The sequence below is a fragment of the Gopherus flavomarginatus genome, chromosome 6 (assembly GCF_025201925.1).
Source record: "Gopherus flavomarginatus isolate rGopFla2 chromosome 6, rGopFla2.mat.asm, whole genome shotgun sequence".
Lineage (NCBI taxonomy): Eukaryota > Metazoa > Chordata > Testudines > Testudinidae > Gopherus > Gopherus flavomarginatus.
Window position 1 is genome coordinate 62,836,003 of NC_066622.1, and position 17,547 is coordinate 62,853,549.

Below are 17,547 nucleotides of genomic sequence, written 5' to 3' on the forward strand. Positions count from 1 at the left end.
CCCAGGCTTGTGGTGCCAATCAGCTTAGGCGCCGCAAGCCTGGAAGGCAGGAGAAGTAAAGCAGCTCACCCCTGCCCTGCCTCCTCCCCGAGGATGCCATGGCTGCTTCACTTCTCCCGCCTCCCAGGCTTGTGGTGCCAATCAGCTTAGGCGCCGCAAGCCTGGGACGCAGGAGAATAGGCACTGCAAGCCTGGGAGGCGGGAGATGTGAAGCGGCCACGGCATGCTCAGGGAGGAGGCGGGGCAGGGGTGAGCTGGGGCAGGGAGTTCCCCTGCATGCCGCCCCCCCCTTACTTGCTGCAGGCGGCCCTCCTCACGATCCCCTGCCCCAGCGCCCTCTGCCTAAATGCCAGCGGCCACTAGGGCAGCCAAAGATCTGCTCGCCATGCTCACTGCCGAAGAAAATGGCACCCCCCAAATGCCAGTGCCCTAGGTGACCACTTAGGTTGCCTAAATGGTTGCACGGGCCCTGGCTGTCCCTCTTCAGGAGTCTGATTTCTCTTGTGGACCCCAAGTTTCACCTCACTTAGAAACTATTTGCTTACAAAATCAGACATAAAAATACAAAAATGTCACAGCCACTCTGTTACTAGAACACTGCTGACGTTCTCATTTTGTTGGTATGAGATTTTAGTTTGTACTGATTTCACTAGTTTTTTTATGTAGTCTGTGGTAAAACTAGGCAAATATCTAGATGAGTAGATGTACCCCTTGGAAGACTTCTGTGTACCTCTGACTGAGAGCCACTGCTTTAAAGGCCTCTGCTTGATCACAGATCACACACCCTTGTCCCACCACCTAGATATTTGTGCAACACATAAGGAAAATTGAGGCACACACATTATTCACACAAAACATTTTTTAAAATCCCATTTAATCACAAATGTACGTAGATACTTCCCTGCATTCTCTTTCCTGTGCTCAGCAGCCTCATCCATGTTGGCTTGGCAGGACTGGCTAAACTCTGCAGTTTCAATCAGTGCTTGGCCCCCTGCCATGTCTCCCTCCTCCTCTCTTGTCTTGCTGTTAGCTGGGGTCTCCTCCAAGGTGTCCCTAGTGGTCTGTGGGTGGGCATGTAGCTCGTATAAGCAGCAGGTCTGTGAGGCACTACCAAATGTCTGATTGCCATATACTGGACAGCACTGCATGCCCCTTCTCCTGCGGCCCCTGTGCACTGTACACCGTGATGGGCCATAGCTGGGCCTGCACAGTGTCTTCTCCCCACGGCCCAGGAACTCCAGTAGCTCCAGGCAGGAGCGCATCTAAGCAGTTCTGGGTGCGTGGAGCTGGCCTGGGTGGTTGGGCAGGTACACACAACAAGGGCAAGCTGTCAGCTGTGCTCAATAGGGTGAGCAATCAGAAAAAGGCATTTCAAAACCATGCAGGAGGTTAAAAGGTGGGAGAAGGGCTTCCTGTCTCTGTGCCCCCTGGGTGGTGGAGGTCAGAATCAGGACTGGTGCTGTCATGGGGACAGGGGCACTGTGGGATGGGTGCTAGGGTCACAAGTCCTGTAATGGCTCACTTGCGATGGTTTTAGTGTTGCTGTCCTGGGCGGCGGGAGAAAGGTGTGAGCGTAGACACCTAGAGCGTAGATTCACCCAGACCTTGCTTTGTAATGTAGACCAGGCCTAAGCAGGACTCGCTGGGCACAGCAACTGGGTGAAGTAGGCAGGCTGAGGCTCAGCCTCAGAGGTGCCCTGCCCTGGGTTCTGGCACACTGAGGGGACCCTCCAAGGATGGGGTGTAGTGCTGCTCCTGGCGCTCCATGACAAGCCAAAGGCTGGCTCCCAAAGATGAGGTGTGTGCACAGGTGGACATATGGCCATCCCGAGCTCAGGGATGCTGCCGCAGGTACTGGGAGACCCAGGCTGTGAGCACCCCCCACTTGGAGCTGTGCTCCACAGCCCAAAATCCTGGGGAGCTGGGCAGGCACCACAGCCATGCTGCCATGGGTATGGCAGGGGCTGTCCCTGCAATGGGCACATCCCAGCAGGCAGCCCAACGCCACCCTGCAGCTGACACCTGTACAAGCAGCACCAGGGGCCTCTGCTGGGCTATGGACACCTAGCAGCCCTGGAGTTCAGGTGTGTCTGGCTGAGGATTGGGGCTGGAGGTAGAATGGAGAAGGTGGGCCCAGGGCCCACACACCCTCGCTGCCACCCCAGGAGCCCCCAGGTCCCGTGCAGGCCAGGGTCTCCCTGGTGTCCCAGCTGGGGGTGGGGGATGCAGGAACAAAGCACCCAAAGCACCACAGCCTCCAGTGGAGCATGGGTGACACAGAGATCCCATGAGGCAGGTCCCGCCCCGCCCCCCGTTGCTCCTCTTCTCTGTGTTAAACCCCTCCCCACACAGCACTTCCTCACCTTAATCCACTTCCTCCACAGCTCCCTCGCCTTAATTCCCTCCCGAGTTCCCCCATCTCGTTAAACCCCTCCCCCTCTGCTAATCCCTTTCCCCCGCAGCTCCCCCCCACGTTAAACCCCTCCCCCAGCAGCTCCCTCTCGTTAATCCCCTCCCCAGCTTTAAACTCCGCCCCCAGCAGCTCCCCCGCGTTAATCCCCTCCCCGCTTTAAACCCCCCCCAGCAGCTCCCCCGCGTTAATCCCCTCCCCGCTTTAAACCCCTCCCCCAGCAGCTCCCCCGCGTTAATCCCCTCCCCAGCTTTAAACCCCTCCCCCAGCAGCTCCCTCTCGTTAATCCCCTCCCCAGCTTTAAACTCCGCCCCCAGCAGCTCCCCCGCGTTAATCCCCTCCCCGCTTTAAACCCCTCCCCCAGCAGCTCCCCCGCGTTAATCCCCTCCCCGCTTTAAACCCCTCCCCCAGCAGCTCCCCCGCGTTAATCCCCTCCCCAGCTTTAAACTCCGCCCCCAGCAGCTCCCCCGCGTTAATCCCCTCCCCGCTTTAAACCTTTCCCCCAGCAGCTTCCCCGCGTTAATCATCTCCCCCGCGTTAATCCCCTCCCCGTTTTAAACCCCTCCCCCAGCAGCTCCCCCGCGTTAATCCCCTCCCCGCTTTAAACCCCTCCCCCAGCAGCTCCCCCGAGTTAATTCCCTCCTCTCCTCGGCGTTAAACCTCTAGTCCCTTGGCAGCCGCACTTCCCAACCTGCGGTGCTGGGAGCGGGCCGGCGCTCAGAGGCTGCGGGATGCTGCGGGCGGGTTGCCGGGTTGCGGTGCGTGTCGGGCCCCGGGGCCAGGAGCCCGGGGCGGGCGGGCGGCGGTGGCGCTGCTGCAGCTCCGGGCCGGTGAGCAGGGGCGGGGGGGGCCCGGCGTCCGGTGTGACCCCCCACAGTCCGGCCTGTGTCCTGCGCAGGGACTGTCCCGGGCTCCGGTCCCCACTGCCCCGATACCACTCCACGCCCCCCAACTCCCCCCCCCCGGTACCCGACATCCCCCGACTACCCCTCCCTGGCCTCCAATTTATAACCCAGGACCCCCAACTTCCGCCTTGACCCTCCTCCCACTCCCAACTCTTCTGCCCCCATCACCCCTCCAACTTCTGACCCCCGTTGCCCTGATACTTTCCAATTCTTGCCCCGTGATTCCCTGCCCTCGGACACCCCTGAATCCTTTCCCCCCCCCCCCCGACTTCCAACCCAGTCCCCTTGACACTCCCCGAATGCCCCTCCACAGCCCCCAACTTCTGCCCGGAGCCTGCCACCCCACTCCCAACTCCGACCCTCTCCCCTCTGCCGCTGATACCTGACACTCCCTGACTTACCCTTCACAGCTCCCAACTTCCACCCCAATAGTCCCACTGCCCTGGTATTCCCTGACCCCTTTTCCCCGATTCCAGCCCCTATTCCCTTCCTCCGATACCAAACACCCCCAAACTCCAATCCCCTAATTGCCCCTGAACTCCCCCTGATCATCCATGGCTCCTTAAATCCCATCCCTGACCTCCCACTACCCACTAGCACCCTCTAATACACAACCTCCCCAACTTCCACACCCCGACTGCCCATGAGCACCTCCTGCAGGCCCCTGACTTTGCACTCTTCTCCTCCCCCCGCCATCCTGGCTTTGGGGTAAAAACACATTTAATTTGTAGCCAGGGCTGCCTGTCCCCCTACATGCCCCCCCAACTGCCCCACTAGCCTTCAGGACTATGCTCCCTGTGTCCACCTCCCTGCCTCCCATATTTCTCCAGACTGTTCTTTGTACTCCCTGACCCCCTGATTGGTGTGCCCCCCTTCAGACTACACCTCCCAACTGCTCTCCTTTTGCCCCTCCACCTCTCCATTTACCCCTGCTGTGGTGGTGGCTGCCTGAGTGTGCAAAGAGCCTGCCCTGGGGATTGGGGTGAGCCTATGCTGATGCCAACTCTGAACCTAATAATGAATGTGGACCCTCCCTAGTGATCTCTCTGCAGGCAGGGTAAGGGTGGGGGACTGGCAAAGAGCAGGAGCCAGAGAGACCTGGTGGAGGGGGAAGCGAAGTGAGAGGCAGGGGCAGCAGGATGCCTCCCCCGTAGTGACCTTGGACATGTCAATTACAGATAATGAAGGGCATGTGCTGGGCAAAGGGCAGGAGCTCCCCTTGATCTGTGCACACACAACCCTGGGCTGTCTGCGTGGGCACCCCGAATGCTCCCCCATCAGTAAATATAGCCCTCATGTCCCCATCCCTCCCTGGGCAAGGATGCCCCCCTCCCCTCCATCCAGCAGGCAGGCACCATGGACCCAAGCCTAGGGCTCTGGCTGTGTCTCGGTGGGTTGCGAGGGCCATGTATATCATGCCCTGGGGAGCCAACATAGCTGTAAGGGGAAGTCCAGCCTTGTGCCGAGCGTGGCAGCTCTTGGCATGTGGGGAAGGGGATGCTGCTGCGGCACGGTGCTGCCAGACTGGCACCAAGGGGGCCCCTTAGTTCCCCCTCAAAGCCATCTCTTTCTTGCTGGGCATGGCTGCAGTGGAGGTGGCAGGGGGTGCTGTGTCCCTTACCCCCTGTTCTGTGCCAGCCTGGGGAACACAGCCCAATCCTGGGGGTCCTGGCATTCCTTCAGTGTGGGAGGAGACAGAAACCTGGTGGCTGAACATTCCTGTTAGTCCAGATCTCTGGCTCTGGCACTGAGGCAAGTGTCTGGGGTCTCCTCTCCCTTCTGGGGTGCCTGGGGGAGCCCTCTCCTATGCCTCAAGATGAGTGTCCAAGCCAGCTCTGCAGCCTGAGGCCGCAGCTGGCACAGACACACGCTGTTAAAACTTCTGGAATGGGAGCCCAGAGCTGGGGGGAGAGTGTCTCCCAGGCCTCCCCCATCTGGAGCAGGTCCGGGGGAAGGGGCTCACTCTGCCTAGCCCCCAGGGGGCTGTAGCCATGCCCTCAGAGACTAAAGGGAAAAGCCTGGGGGTTTGCCAGCAAGTCCAAGGCAGTCTCCCCAGAAGCCTACATCCCTGGGCCCAAGACATACCTGGCACTGGGGTTACTCTGGGGCAGTGGTGCCAGCAGGCATCCCTGGGTCTGGGGCACAGCCCTGCGCACTGAGACTGGCGTTGGGCACGGAGGCGTAGCAGGGTGGGTGGGGGGAGAGAGCCTGCAGCCCTGGACGCGGTCCTAGCCTGGGGGCAGTGCAGGGAGACCCTGCGAGCTAGTCCCAGAGCTATTCAGGGAGAGGCTGCCGCTGCGCAAGTGTGGCTGGCGTACCAGCAGATCTGAGCCATCCTCTCCCCGTCCTGCCCACAGGGGCGCTGCTGGGGGTCAGCTGCAGGTTCAGCTCTGTCTCACGGGAGGGTGCTCAAGCTCTGACTGCCAGCGCAGCCCTCAGGTGGTAATCTGCCCATCAACTTTTCCTGGTAGGAAGCCATGCTGTGCCTTGGACACATGGCTCTGTGCCAGGTGCCGAGCCCAGCCCCTCTTGGTGAGGGGTTCTAGTGGCAGGGCTGGCCTGATCCGGCCCCCTCTCACCCTGCAGGACAGCCTGAAGCAGACGCCCCTCCATGCATTCCACCGGCAGCAGGGTGGCAGGATGGTGAACTTCGCTGGCTGGAGCATGCCTGTGCAGTACGCACTGAGCCACCTGGAGTCCCACCTGCACACGCGCCAGCACTGCTCCCTCTTTGATGTCTCCCACATGTTGCAGGTAGCATCGCGCACCCCAGCCACTCCCAGCCAAGGATCCCCTATGCTCACAGCCTGGCTGCACGCAGGCCAGAAAGCTGTATGTCCCATTTGCTGCCCACCTGCTCACCTTGTGGCCAAGCCTAAGACACCCCGAGATGAGGAAACTGAGGGCCAGCCAGCACTGCCCAGAGTCAGAGCCCAGGGGAGTGACTGGAGCTGTGGCCTTCCTGAAACAGGGCAGGGACTCAGCCAGGCTGCACAGTGAGTTAGGGCAGAGCAGAGAATGGAACCCAGGAATCCTAGCTGACTCGACCCTCTGCTTGCTTCGAGCACCTTAAAAATATCTTAATATACAACTACCCGACCCTGCCACCAGGGACAGGGCAGGACTCTGTGCAATGGCGGGTGGGCTGGACCGGCACAGGGCTTTCTGCAATGGGTGGGCTGGACAGGCGCAGGGTTCTCTGCAATGGCTGGTGGGGAGGGGTGCTGGCCTGGTGCAGGGCTCTCTGTGATGCTGGGGGATGGGGGCCAGGGCTGGCATGGAGCTTTCTGTGATGTAGGGAGGGGCAGGGCCAGTCCCGGGCTCTCTGCTATGTGATGGGGTCAGGGGGTGGACTCTGCAATGCAGGGGGCTGGGCTGCCGCTGGGCTCTCGGTGGACTCTGCAATGCAGGGGGCTGGGCTGCCGCTGGGCTCTCTGTGATGGGGGTGGAGGGAGCAGGGCCAGCGTGGGACTCCCTGCTATGGGGATGGAGGGGGAAGGGCTGACACAGGGCTTCCTGTGATGGGAGTGGAGGAGGCTGGGCTGGTGCAGGGCTCTCTGCGATGGGAGGAGGGGAGAAGGGCCAGCGTGGGGCTCTCTGCGATGGGGTTGGGGGAGCAGAGCCGGCACAGGGCTCTCTGCAATGGGGGAGAGGGGGCTGAGCCAGCGTGGGGCCCCCTGCGATGGGCGGCACAGGGCTCTCTGCTACAGGGTAGGTGGGGAGGGACGGCTCTCTGTGATGGCGGCTGGGTATGTCTTGATGGCTATGGGGCAGGGCTGGCAAGCTGGTCTCAAGCTGTGCCCATGCTGCAGATGCCTGCAGCTGGCCCCTGCCATCTGACGTGGGTCACAGGACTGGCACGAGAGGCTGCTAAATTGCTGTGTAGAAGTCCAGGTTTAGGTTGGAGTCAGGATCTAGGATCCTGCGAGGTGGGAGGGTCCCAGAGCTGGGCTGCAGCTGGAGCCAGAACATCTACATGGCAATGAAACTGCCCTGCAGCCTGAGCCAGCTGCCTGGCCAGCCAGCGGAGATAGACCCTCAGCAATGTCTGCTCCCTAGACCAAGGTGTTTGGCCGGGACCGGGTGAAGTTCATGGAGAGCCTGGTGGTTGGGGACATCGCGGAGCTGAAGCCAGACCAGGTACGGTGGGTGTGAGATGCCCTCCCCCACGCATGGCCAGGAGTCCTTATAGTGCCCTGGAGACAACAGCAGTGGGTCCTAGGGCAGCCTGGGCATGGGCAGAGCCACCTTTGGGAGGAGCTCTGGCTCTAGACCTCCTCTGCCCCTGCTCTGTGTGCAGCAGCAGCAGCCTGGCAGCTCCTGTCATGTGCCCAGTGGGGCGCTCAGCTCCCTACTGAGTAGGAGGAGGCGCTTACCTAGGAGCCAATGTGTCGATCTGGGCCCAGCCAGCCCTGGTGGCTCTGTGACTCCAACACCTTCTGTGTCCCAGGGAGCAAATTGCTTCTCCCCTCTTGGGTAGTGACGCCATGTGGATAGGTCCCAAGTCAGATGGTTCATACCAAGTGCAGAAAATTGCCCCATTCATCACAGGAGACGTGGCCACCTCAGCTGCCCACCCGTGCTGCTCAGGCCACAGGGTCAGAGAACTGGGGGATCCCATAGCACAAATCCACCACGAAACCAACCCCATCCTCTGTTCAGTGAGATACCGGGGGCTGGGCTAGCAGGGGGCTGCGGCTGGGAGTGAGGGGCACTGGTAGACAGGGAGATCCCAGTGCTGGGCTAGCAGAGGCTGCGGTTGGGAGTGAGGGGCCCTGGCAGATGGGGGGCCCCAGGCCTGGGCTTGCAGGAGTCTCTCACTCAAGGACTATTAGGAGACGCTGCATGGCATGCTGGTGATCTGTGGTCTTGCCTGGAGTTTCCGATGTTGGGGTGAGCAGGCGAGTGCAGGTCTGCTCTGTGACCTGTGGCTGCCCAGGCTCAGCATGGCCCCGCTTGCAGGGCACCCTGTCTCTCTTCACTAACGAGGAGGGAGGCATTCTCGACGACCTAATCGTGACCAACACATCGGAGCAGCACCTCTATGTGGTGTCCAACGCAGGCTGCAGGGAGAAGGACTGGGCCCTGATGCAGGTACGTGTGCAGCTGGCCCCCCCTGCCTGGACCCTGCAGTGACCCCGAGAATGGGATCATTGCTGGGCGCTTGCTCTCTCCCCGTTGTGCTGGTGCTGCCCTTTTGGTGCCCCTCCCCACAGGGCTGCAGCCCTGGCTGCCAGGGCGCAGAGGCGGAAGAATACATCCCTTGTGCAGGGCTGGAGGCAGGTCCAGGGTCCAGCTGCTGATCTGGCCCTCAGGAGCTGGGCTCTGTCCCTGCTCTGCTGGCCTCATTCCCACCTGCACTTGTCTCCATTCCAGGGCCGAGCAGAGGAGCTGCGGGCTACAGGCGGCGATGTGCACCTGGAGGTCTCTGAGAACGCGCTGCTGGCTCTGCAAGGTAATGGGCTGCCCACCCCGAGGCGGCCAGCATGTCCCTGCACCAGGGCCCTCCACTGACAGCCCCTTCCTCATTGGGGTCATCCTGGTTCGGAGTTCCTGCCAAGCCAAGGTGGGACTCCCCAAGTGCATGGGAACAGTGCAGGACATCCTGTAGAGAGCTGATGGCACAGACCCCTCAGCCCTGCTGTGCTCCCTGCCCCCTCCCCCTGCTGCAGGGGGGAGTTGGTAAACACAGGCAGCACTACCCTGGTATTAGGGGTTGCCAGGCGAGGGTCAAGGCCCATCATTCCTGGGCAGAGCTTTCCCAGAGGTGGGGGTGGGTCAGAAATGCTGACTTGCTCAATCTCTTGCAGGGCTGATGAAACTTGGAATGAAACCTGCCTGATGGGCGTCAGGCAGCCCTGTGGCCCAGTGCATGGCAACCTACCAGGCAGGCCCTGGCAGATTGGCTGTGTGGGCCAGAGAGCAGTGGGGGGCTGGCAGGAAATGCCCCTGACTCTCTGCTCACTGGCCAACGGCAGGGACTCCCATCTGTTGTGAGTCAGACATACTGAAACTTCCCCTGCCGGCTCCACCCCAAGTCTTTGGCACTGCCAGGATGGTGTGATGGGTTGAATAACAGAAAACCCCTTGGGAACTGCCAACTGATATGAGACCACTTCTAAGTCTGTTTTCCCTGGCAGCTTGGGACTTAAGTGCCCTGCCTAGTTTGAGCCAGACATGCTAACTGGCTGCAAACCCAGACCCAGGTCTTAACCATGTCCCCTAACAGCTCAAGGCTTAACTGAAAGCGGCTTAAGAAGTGTTCCTGTCTCTAACACTCAGATGCCCAGCTCCCAATGGGATCCAAACCCCAAATAAATCCGTTTTACCCTGTATAAAGCTTATACGGGGTAAACTCATACAGTGTTTGCCCTCTATAACACTATAGGGAGAGATGCACAGCTGTACCCCCCCAGGTATTAATACATACGCTGGGTTAAATAATAAGTAAAAAGTGATTGTATTAAATACAAAAAGTAGGATTTAAGTGATTCCAAGTAATAGCAGACAGAACAAAGTGAATTACTAAGCAAAATAAAATAAAACACTCAAGTCTAAACCTAATACAGTAAGAAGCTGAATACAGATAAAATCTCACCCTCAGAGATGTTCCAATACGCCTCTTTTACAGCCTCCTTTTAGTCTGGGTCCAGCAATCACTCACACCCCCTGCAGTTACTGTCCCTTGTCCTAGTTTCTTTCAGGTATCCTTTGGGATGGAGAGGCCATCTCTTGAGCCAGCTGAAGACCAAATGGAGGGGTCTCCCAGGGGTTTAAATAGACTTTCTCTTGTGGGTGGACACACCTCCCACCCCCGCCCCCTGTAGAATCCAGCTACAAAATGGAGTTTTGGAGTCACATGAGTCCTTACAGGCCAAGCCACATTCCTGGGAAAGCTCAGCTGTGGATTGGCATCTCCAAGTTCATTGTTGGTTTAAGTGTTTCTTGACTGGGCACTTCCTGAGAATAGTCTTTTCTCAGGAAGCTGACCAACTGCTTCACTGAGGCTACTTAAGATTAAACAAGTACAAAGCCAATATTCATAACTTCAAATAAAAAAATGATACATGCATACAAATAGGATGAATATATTCAGTAGATCATAACCTTTACAGAAACATGTTACATGGCATATGTAGCATAAAACATATTCCAGTTATACCATATATACATTCATAAACACTGGAATAAACTGCCTAGGGAGGTTGTGGAATCTCCATCTCTGGAGATATTTAAGAGTAGGTTAGATAAATGTCTATCAGGGATGGTCTAGACAGTATTTGGTCCTGCCATGAGGGCAGGGGACTGGACTTGATGACCTCTCGAGGTCCCTTCCAGCCCTACAATCTATGAATCTATAAGCATATTCCCATAAAGCTTTATGGGGTGCAAAGTCACAGGTGGGCACTGCCCAGTCCATGCTCCACCTGCTCCACTCCCAGGGATGCTGAGGTTCACGCTGAGCTCCTCCTGCACTCTCTATGCCCAGGTCCTTCGGCAGTACAGGTGCTGCAGACAGGCGTGTCGGACGATCTGGCCAAGCTGCCCTTCATGAGTAGTGCGGTGATGGGTGTGTTTGGGGTGCCAGGCTGTAGGGTGACGCGCTGCGGCTACACCGGAGAGGATGGCGTGGAGGTACCATGTTGCCGGGGCGGCGGAGGGGGGCAGAGGTCCCGAAGCAGGAGCAGCCCTAGTGGGCAGGGAGGGGGCGAGGTGTCCCATGGGTGGCACTGCCTGGTGGGGTGCAGGAAGCTGGAACTTACCATGCCTGCCATTACTTGGCTCAGATCTCGGTGCCCGTGGGGCGCGCGGTGGAGCTGGTGGAGCTGCTGCTCAGGGATCCACAAGTGCAGTTGGCAGGGCTGGCGGCCAGGGACAGCCTGCGCCTGGAGGCGGGACTCTGTCTCTATGGCAACGACATTGATGAGACGACAACACCTGTGGAGGCAGCTCTGGTGTGGACACTGGGTAGGAAGGGGCAAGGAGCAGGGCTGGCATGGTGGGGCCTGGGCACCTTAGCAACAGCAGTGAGGAGCACTGCACGCACACCTTGAGGGGTGGGTGAGCCTGGCATGGGGACCAGAGGCTGGTACAGGGGTGCCAGCTGCTTTGGGGAATGGAGACATGGGGACAGTGAGACCCCTTCTGGCTGGGAGGGAACGGGTTGTGGGGCACTTGGTGTGTGGGGGACTGGAGCATGGTGGGTGGGACAGGGTTTAGAGCGCTGGTGGTGTGGGGGAGGGGTGCCCCACCCTCTAACTTGGCCTGTCTTGCTGCCTGCAGGGAAGCGGCGCCGGGAGGCCATGGATTTCCCTGGTGCCCGGGTCATTGTGCCCCAGATCAAAGGGAAGGTTAAGCGCAAGCGCGTGGGGTTGATTTCCACGGGCCCCCCCATCCGGCCACACATGCCCATCCTGAGCCCGGAGGGCAGGCCCATTGGTAGGTGGGGTGCACAGAAGAGTGGCCCTTTGGGGGGTGCTTGGGCTTGGCTACCCTTTCATTAGCCCACTTGCACTAGCCTCCCTTCCCCTTGCTGTGCCACAGCCCAGGGGGCAGGACCCTGACACTGGCATGCCTGGCGTGGCCATCTCTCTGTGTGACAAGCTCCAACCTGCAAAGCTCACAAGCTGGGCCCCATGTCAAGGAGGATGGAACAGCTGCATGTGTGGGGTCTGCCCACCTGGGCCCCAGCAGTGGTGAGGGCTCGCTGGCACAGCTGTGCCCACGCTAATCCACCACTTGTGCTTGCTGTGCCTAGGCGAAGTGACCAGCGGCTGCCCCTCTCCCTGCCTGAAGAAGAACGTGGCCATGGGCTATGTGGCAGGCGAGCAGAGCCGGGTGGGCACGGTGCTGGCAGTGGAGGTGCGGAAGAAGAGCTGCCCTGCTCTGGTCACCAGGATGCCCTTTGTGCCCACCCGCTACTACACGCTCAAGTGAGACGTCGCTGGGAGCCATGCCTCCCCCCCACCCCAACCAATCAGCATGCACCTGTCTGCCCCACATAGGCCACATCCCCAATCAAGACTCCCCAGGGGACAGCCTGGCCCCACAGTGCCACACATCCAAGCAAGGCTGGACCCCACCGGAGCCAAAGTCCAGCCATGTGCTGCCCAGCCAATGCCAAGGGCATGTGCCAGGTGCCTTCCAGCCCCTTCTGAGGCCAATGCCAAACCAGGCCAGTCTGTTGGTTTTCTTATGGGGGGGCAGCCTCTGAGCTGTGCCCCCAGCGTCCAGACATGCTCTGGCCTGCTGCATGTATGCCAAATACTGCCAGGCAATGGGCTAGCAAGGTGAGAGCCCCTCCGCTGCCCTAGCCTGCCTGGGCATCCCATTTCTGTAATTGGGCTGTGATTGTCCATTAAAGACCCCCCCCCCCGACTCCACTCCTGCTCTGCCATTTGTCTTTACTCACGCTAGGCTGGGGCTGTGCAGTGTCCAGAGGGCATTGCCTGGAGAGCAGCCTCCAGCTGCCACCATTCATGCCCAGCTTCAGAGTATTCTGGGTCCCCTGCTGGCCTGGAGCCCATAACCCCCAGTGGGGCCTGCCAGGGGCAGTGGCAGAGCTGGGGAGAACAGCTCAGCCCACTGGAGACCTAGTCCTTGCACTGGGGTGGCACATACCACCTGGCCTTGCAGGTGGCAGGGCCAGCACACTTCCCCCCAGGCCCCATGAGAAAGGTGGAGAGAGACTGGGCACACTGGGGCTGTGGGTGAACCAGGGTGCCTAGGGCCAGCCCTGTGCCAGCAGTTGTGGGGGCATGCTCCTCCCCCTGGCATGGTAGGGCATGCATCTGCTTGGGGGAAGGGATAGCTCAGTGGTTTGAGCACTGACCTGCTAAACCCAGGGTTTAGGGATCTGGGGCAAAAAAAAAAAAAAAATCTGTCTGGAGATTGGTCCTGCTTTGAGCAGGGGGCTGGACTAGATGAGGTCCTGTCCAACCCTGATATCGTATGCTTCATGCTCCTGCCCTTGCCTCCAGCAGGGGATGAGGCCAGGGGGCCCCCATCCCTGCCTGGAAGAGGGTAAGTGGCTCAAGGCAGCTGCTCCAACTGCCTGAAGAGCAACAGCATCCGCCAGCTAGGACAGCATCTCCCAGAGGAGCAGGGGTCCCCTCCTCCAGCAACAGGGTCAGAAAGAGCCACAACTGACGCAGTTCCTCCCCCCCACCACCAAGTAATGGAATGGCAGCATGGTCACAGCAGAGGGATTTAATCCAGCCAGCAGGTCACAGGAGCCCTCAGCCAGGGCCTGGCAGAGTGCAGAAGGATGGTAGGTGGCCCTGGGACTAAGGGCCTGGCCTGCAATACAGGTACCAGGCTCCAAGCCCAGTTGTGCCACCCTGTGCCTGCCAGGGCATTATGCAGGTGCTGCCTCTGAGCCCTGCCCCCTCCTGGGCTTCGAGATCCACCTGCAGTGAGCGAGTGTGGCTGGAAGTACCTGGGGCCAGCTATTCCTACTGCTCTAAGGGGCACCCTGGCCCCTAGGCTGGGTTTGCCATGGGCATGCTGTTCCTGCTCTGATCCTAAGGGCTGGCACCTTGGCAGAGCCACTGGCCTAGGAAGGCCTCACCTGGCCCAGGCAGATGGCACGTGCAGTGCGTTGCTGCCCAGGTGCCAGTAGGCTATCATTCCAACACTGCTATGAGACACGGTGCAGGGCAAGAGCAGCCTGGTGCTGCCCAAAGGCCCTCCACACCACCTAATCCCAGGCAGATGGGCAGCTCAGCTCTCTGCTCCCACACCATGTAACCAGTGGGACAGCGCTGCCATCCTGCCCTGCATCTCCCCTATGCCCAGGAGCAGAATCCCGCCCCTCTGAAGAGCAGCTGTAGTTGCCCCAGGGGCCAGGGTCACAGGAATTCTAGCAGCAGGGAGCAGGACCTCCAACCTTGCCCACTAGGGCAGCAAGTGGTACAGGTGCATGAGTCTCATAGTCCCTGAGGGCAGAGGAAGAGGCTTGGCAGCAGGGAAACGGGGTTCAGGCAATTTTCCCGGGAAGGGGCTGGGGGACGGGAAGGATTTTGGCTCATCAGTGGTGGGGGTAGCAGTGGACAAGAGTTGGAGGGAGGCGTTCAGAGGCATGTGCTTGGGGAGGATTTAAGCTGGGCACGAGGACAACTGAGGCACTGACTATACACCACCCCCATGTACACAGGCCTATGGCCGCTACAGGAGCCTGTTTTGTCTGGGGCAGGTATGGGGAAGGGCTGATGTGCTTTTGGGGCAGTGCAGATGCCCCCAGAAGTGACCACAGGGGTGACATGGCAGCTTGCCCTGCCTGAGTGACTGTGCAGAGTCCAGCTGGGATGGGCACAGGCCAGCTGGCTGTATAGCTCCCTGCTAGCCAAGAGCTAGCCCACAGATGACATGGCTGCAATCTCCAACACAGTGAAGGTGCAAAGCCAGTTTCCCTGGCTGGAAGCGCTGGAGTCCATGGGTGGAGCTGTCCCAGGTATGCCCCTGCCCACCAGTGTATCCGTCCACGCCTCATTCTCGGTGCGTCTTCACAGCCTCATTGCTTGAGCTGTCCCTACAGGAGGGTGACAAGAGAACAGGCACCATAGAGCTTTGGGGCAAGCCCCAGACACCTGAGGTTTGGCTCCTGCAGCTAAGAGGCCTAGAGAGCAGTGGACGGACCAGGGTCAGAGTGGGAAAGGACAGCTGGAGTCCTCTGGCAGGTTCCACACATGCACACAGATCCTGTGGGGATGGACACTGCCGGTGGGCACGCCAACCCATATGCCCCACTGCAGTGCCTGGGCACAAGAGCCACCACTGGGGTGACCCCCTGCCAGGGCAGGCATGGCAGGGCTCCCCCTGCTGACAGGGAAGCAGCTCAGAGCCCTGCATTCTAGCAGTGCACAGGCCAGGATCAGCTGTTTCTGAGGCCTAGGGGTGCCCTTGGAGAAGGAGCCTTATGAACTGGCGAGGGTCAGACTTCAGGCCTGTAAGCCTCCTGCTGAGCGGCGCAGAGCTGAGCAGCGGGAAGCACTCACCAGGTGGGGAAATATGAGGTACCAGCGGGAGTCCCTCCATTCTGGCCGCCTCTGCCTGGAAACAAGGTGAAGGAGCAGTCAGGGTGGGGTCAGGCAGGGCTCAGGAGGGGGCTGGCAACAGGCACCTTGCTGAGGGATACTTGGGAGATGCCCAGCAGTTGCTCTACATCCCACAGCCAGGCCAGCACCTGGTTCCCGCTCCCCGATACCAGGGAGCTGCTGGGCACAAGCCAGCCCCTTCCATGCTGCCTGGGGGAGGACCTCTGCCTGGGCAATGGTGCAGTGCTCCTGGATTCTCTTCTGGGTGGGGGAGGGGCCCACAAGCAGCCAGGAACATGCAGGTGTGTGTGCCCTAGTCCTTGCTGCCTGCCTCCAGCCTGTAGGTGAGACAGCATGAAGAGCACCGTGCCCTGCCCCTGGCGGCCTCACCCGCTCCCCAGGGTCACTCAGCCCCATGTGTACCAGGACCAGGCACACACAGACATGGGCACAGCATCCCCTGTCCAGATTCCATAAGGAATGGCTCTGAAGCGGTGGCACTATGGGACGAACCTGTGAACAACAGACCATTGGGAGAGGGCGGGAAGCCAATCTGAACAGGCTAGCTGCCCAGACAAGCCCAGGAGAGCCTGAGCGCTACTCCCCACCAGTGTTATAATTCACTTACTGCCTGTCTCCCCACCCCAGGCCCAGCAGCAACCCCTGCGCTATGCCTTACGTAGCTCAGAGCCCCAGTTCTCCATGACAGCTAGAGCCAGGCCCACTCAACCTGTGGGGCAGGCAGCTGCTGGTGCAGGGCCTGGCACAAGGTGCCTAGGCTGCTCTGCCCAGGTATGCTGCTGGAATCTGGGTGCCAGGGACAGGGCTGGCTCCAACCCCAGACCCGCAAAGTATTGCCACTCTGGGGACCGGGTTCCCCAGATTCTCCATAGCACAGCCCAATCGGTACCTGAACGTCAGCCCTGCCCGGGGCAGGAAGTTCAGTTCGGTCGGTACTTGGCCAGCAGCCCAGCCTAGCGGGGGGATTCAGCTCGGGTCAGCACTAGGACGGCAGTCTGGCCCAGGGCTGAGGGGTTCAGTGTCCGGCCAAGGCTTTGGTTCAGGTCGGTACCTGGTCGGTGGCACAGCCCCGCGGTCCGATTCGGTGCCAGGTCAGCAGCAGAGCTCAGCGCAGGGATTTCGGGTCGGTACCTGTCTAGCGGCCCAGCCCAGGTGTTCGGTGTGACCCGACTAGGGGGTTGATTCAGCACAGCCCGGCCCGGGGCGGGCTCGGTTCAGCTCAGATGGGGCCCGTACCTGCGCAGCAGCACAGCCGGGCCGGCGGGGTGGGAGGGGCTGGGGACCCGGCAGGTACCTGGGCGGCAGCCCAGCTCAGCCCAGCCCGGGGGGTTCGCTTCGGCTCGTACCTGGACGGCAGCAGAGGCGGCTGACGCGGCCTCCATGGAGCCGCCAGGCTAGGTGGATGCCCAGCAGGCTGAGGCCCAGCCAGACCAGCAGCAGCTGGAAGAGCGCGGCCCGCAGGTCTTGAGCCGCCCAGTCGGCAGCGAACTCCTGCCCTAGCCAGGCCAGGCCCCGCAGCGCCAGACCCGGCGCCTCCCAGCCCAGCCACGGTGCCGCCATCCCCCTGCGCAGGCCCAACGAAGCACTGCACTGCGCAGGCGCCGAGAGCCCCCCTCCTCCCTGGAATGGAAGCATCCCGTGAACCTGCCCGGAGGCAATGAGCGGAGCCGCCGCACCCCGGCCCCTCCTCCCACAGCCCGCTCCGTGGCTCCGCCCCTCCCCTCACGGCCCGCGCTCTGCTTCCGCCCCTCCCCTCATCACCCGGCCCCCGCCTGCAGTGGCCCTCCCCGCACAACTCGCCCTCCCCTGCACTGGCCCCGCCCCTCCCGGCATCCCCAGTGGTCCCACCCCTCCTTCCCCTGCCCCGCCCCTAGCTCCTGGGCCCTGTCCCTCCTTCCCCCAACCGCCTCCTCACTGACTCCCATTTGTCCCCTCAGAGTCCATGCCCCGCACTGGCTCGGCCCTTCCTCCCACACCCCGGCTCTGCCCCCCCCCCCCGGACCGTCCTTAGGCATACTCAGAATACCCCTGTACGACACCTGAAAATTTGGGGCACCACTGGGTCTTAGTGTCCATCCTCACAGCCCTTCCTGTTCCCGTTCTGACACTTTCTGACCCACAGCTACCTGCTGCAGCTTGGTGACTCTTATTCTGGAGGGGATCTAGTAACTTAATA

At 60.5% G+C, this 17,547-nt stretch overlaps 2 protein-coding genes across 3 annotated transcripts; one reads left to right on the forward strand and one right to left on the reverse strand.

The window, feature by feature from the left end:
- Positions 1-2,971: 2,971 nt before the first annotated feature.
- AMT (aminomethyltransferase) lies at positions 2,972-12,684 on the forward strand. 2 transcript variants are annotated; one of them, XM_050960252.1, is made up of 9 exons: positions 2,972-3,168; positions 5,902-6,069; positions 7,375-7,455; positions 8,278-8,409; positions 8,692-8,770; positions 10,805-10,950; positions 11,103-11,283; positions 11,599-11,754; positions 12,074-12,684. In XM_050960252.1, exons 1-9 carry the CDS (start codon positions 3,142-3,144, stop codon positions 12,250-12,252), a joined length of 1,149 nt encoding a protein of 382 aa, XP_050816209.1. In that variant the 5' UTR covers positions 2,972-3,141; the 3' UTR covers positions 12,253-12,684. The 2 variants fall into 2 exon arrangements, with proteins under 2 accessions (XP_050816209.1, XP_050816210.1); XM_050960253.1 differs by lacking the exon at positions 2,972-3,168 and adding an exon at positions 4,280-4,297.
- An 825-nt stretch (positions 12,685-13,509) lies between these two features.
- Positions 13,510-17,016, reverse strand: TCTA (T cell leukemia translocation altered). The gene is made up of 3 exons (XM_050960379.1): positions 16,718-17,016; positions 15,312-15,366; positions 13,510-14,845 (listed from the first exon to the last, which is right to left on the reverse strand). Exons 1-3 carry the CDS (start codon positions 17,004-17,006, stop codon positions 14,803-14,805), a joined length of 387 nt encoding a protein of 128 aa, XP_050816336.1. The 5' UTR covers positions 17,007-17,016; the 3' UTR covers positions 13,510-14,802.
- Positions 17,017-17,547: the final 531 nt, after the last annotated feature.

Coding starts and splice junctions, on each gene's coding strand:
- AMT (XM_050960252.1), top strand. CDS start 3,142: ATGCTGCGGGCGGGTTGCCGGGTTGCG. Junction 3,169..5,901: donor GGGCGGGTTGCCGGGTTGCG/GTGCGTGTCGGG, acceptor CTCACCCTGCAG/GACAGCCTGAAGCAGACGCC. Junction 11,284..11,598: donor AGCTCTGGTGTGGACACTGG/GTAGGAAGGGGC, acceptor TGCTGCCTGCAG/GGAAGCGGCGCCGGGAGGCC.
- TCTA (XM_050960379.1), bottom strand. CDS start 17,006: ATGCTTCCATTCCAGGGAGGAGGGGGGCTCTCGGCGCCTGCGCAGTGC. Junction 15,367..16,717: donor CCGCCTCTGCTGCCGTCCAG/GTACGAGCCGAA, acceptor CCTTGTTTCCAG/GCAGAGGCGGCCAGAATGGA. Junction 14,846..15,311: donor ACCTCATATTTCCCCACCTG/GTGAGTGCTTCC, acceptor ACCCTCCTGTAG/GGACAGCTCAAGCAATGAGG.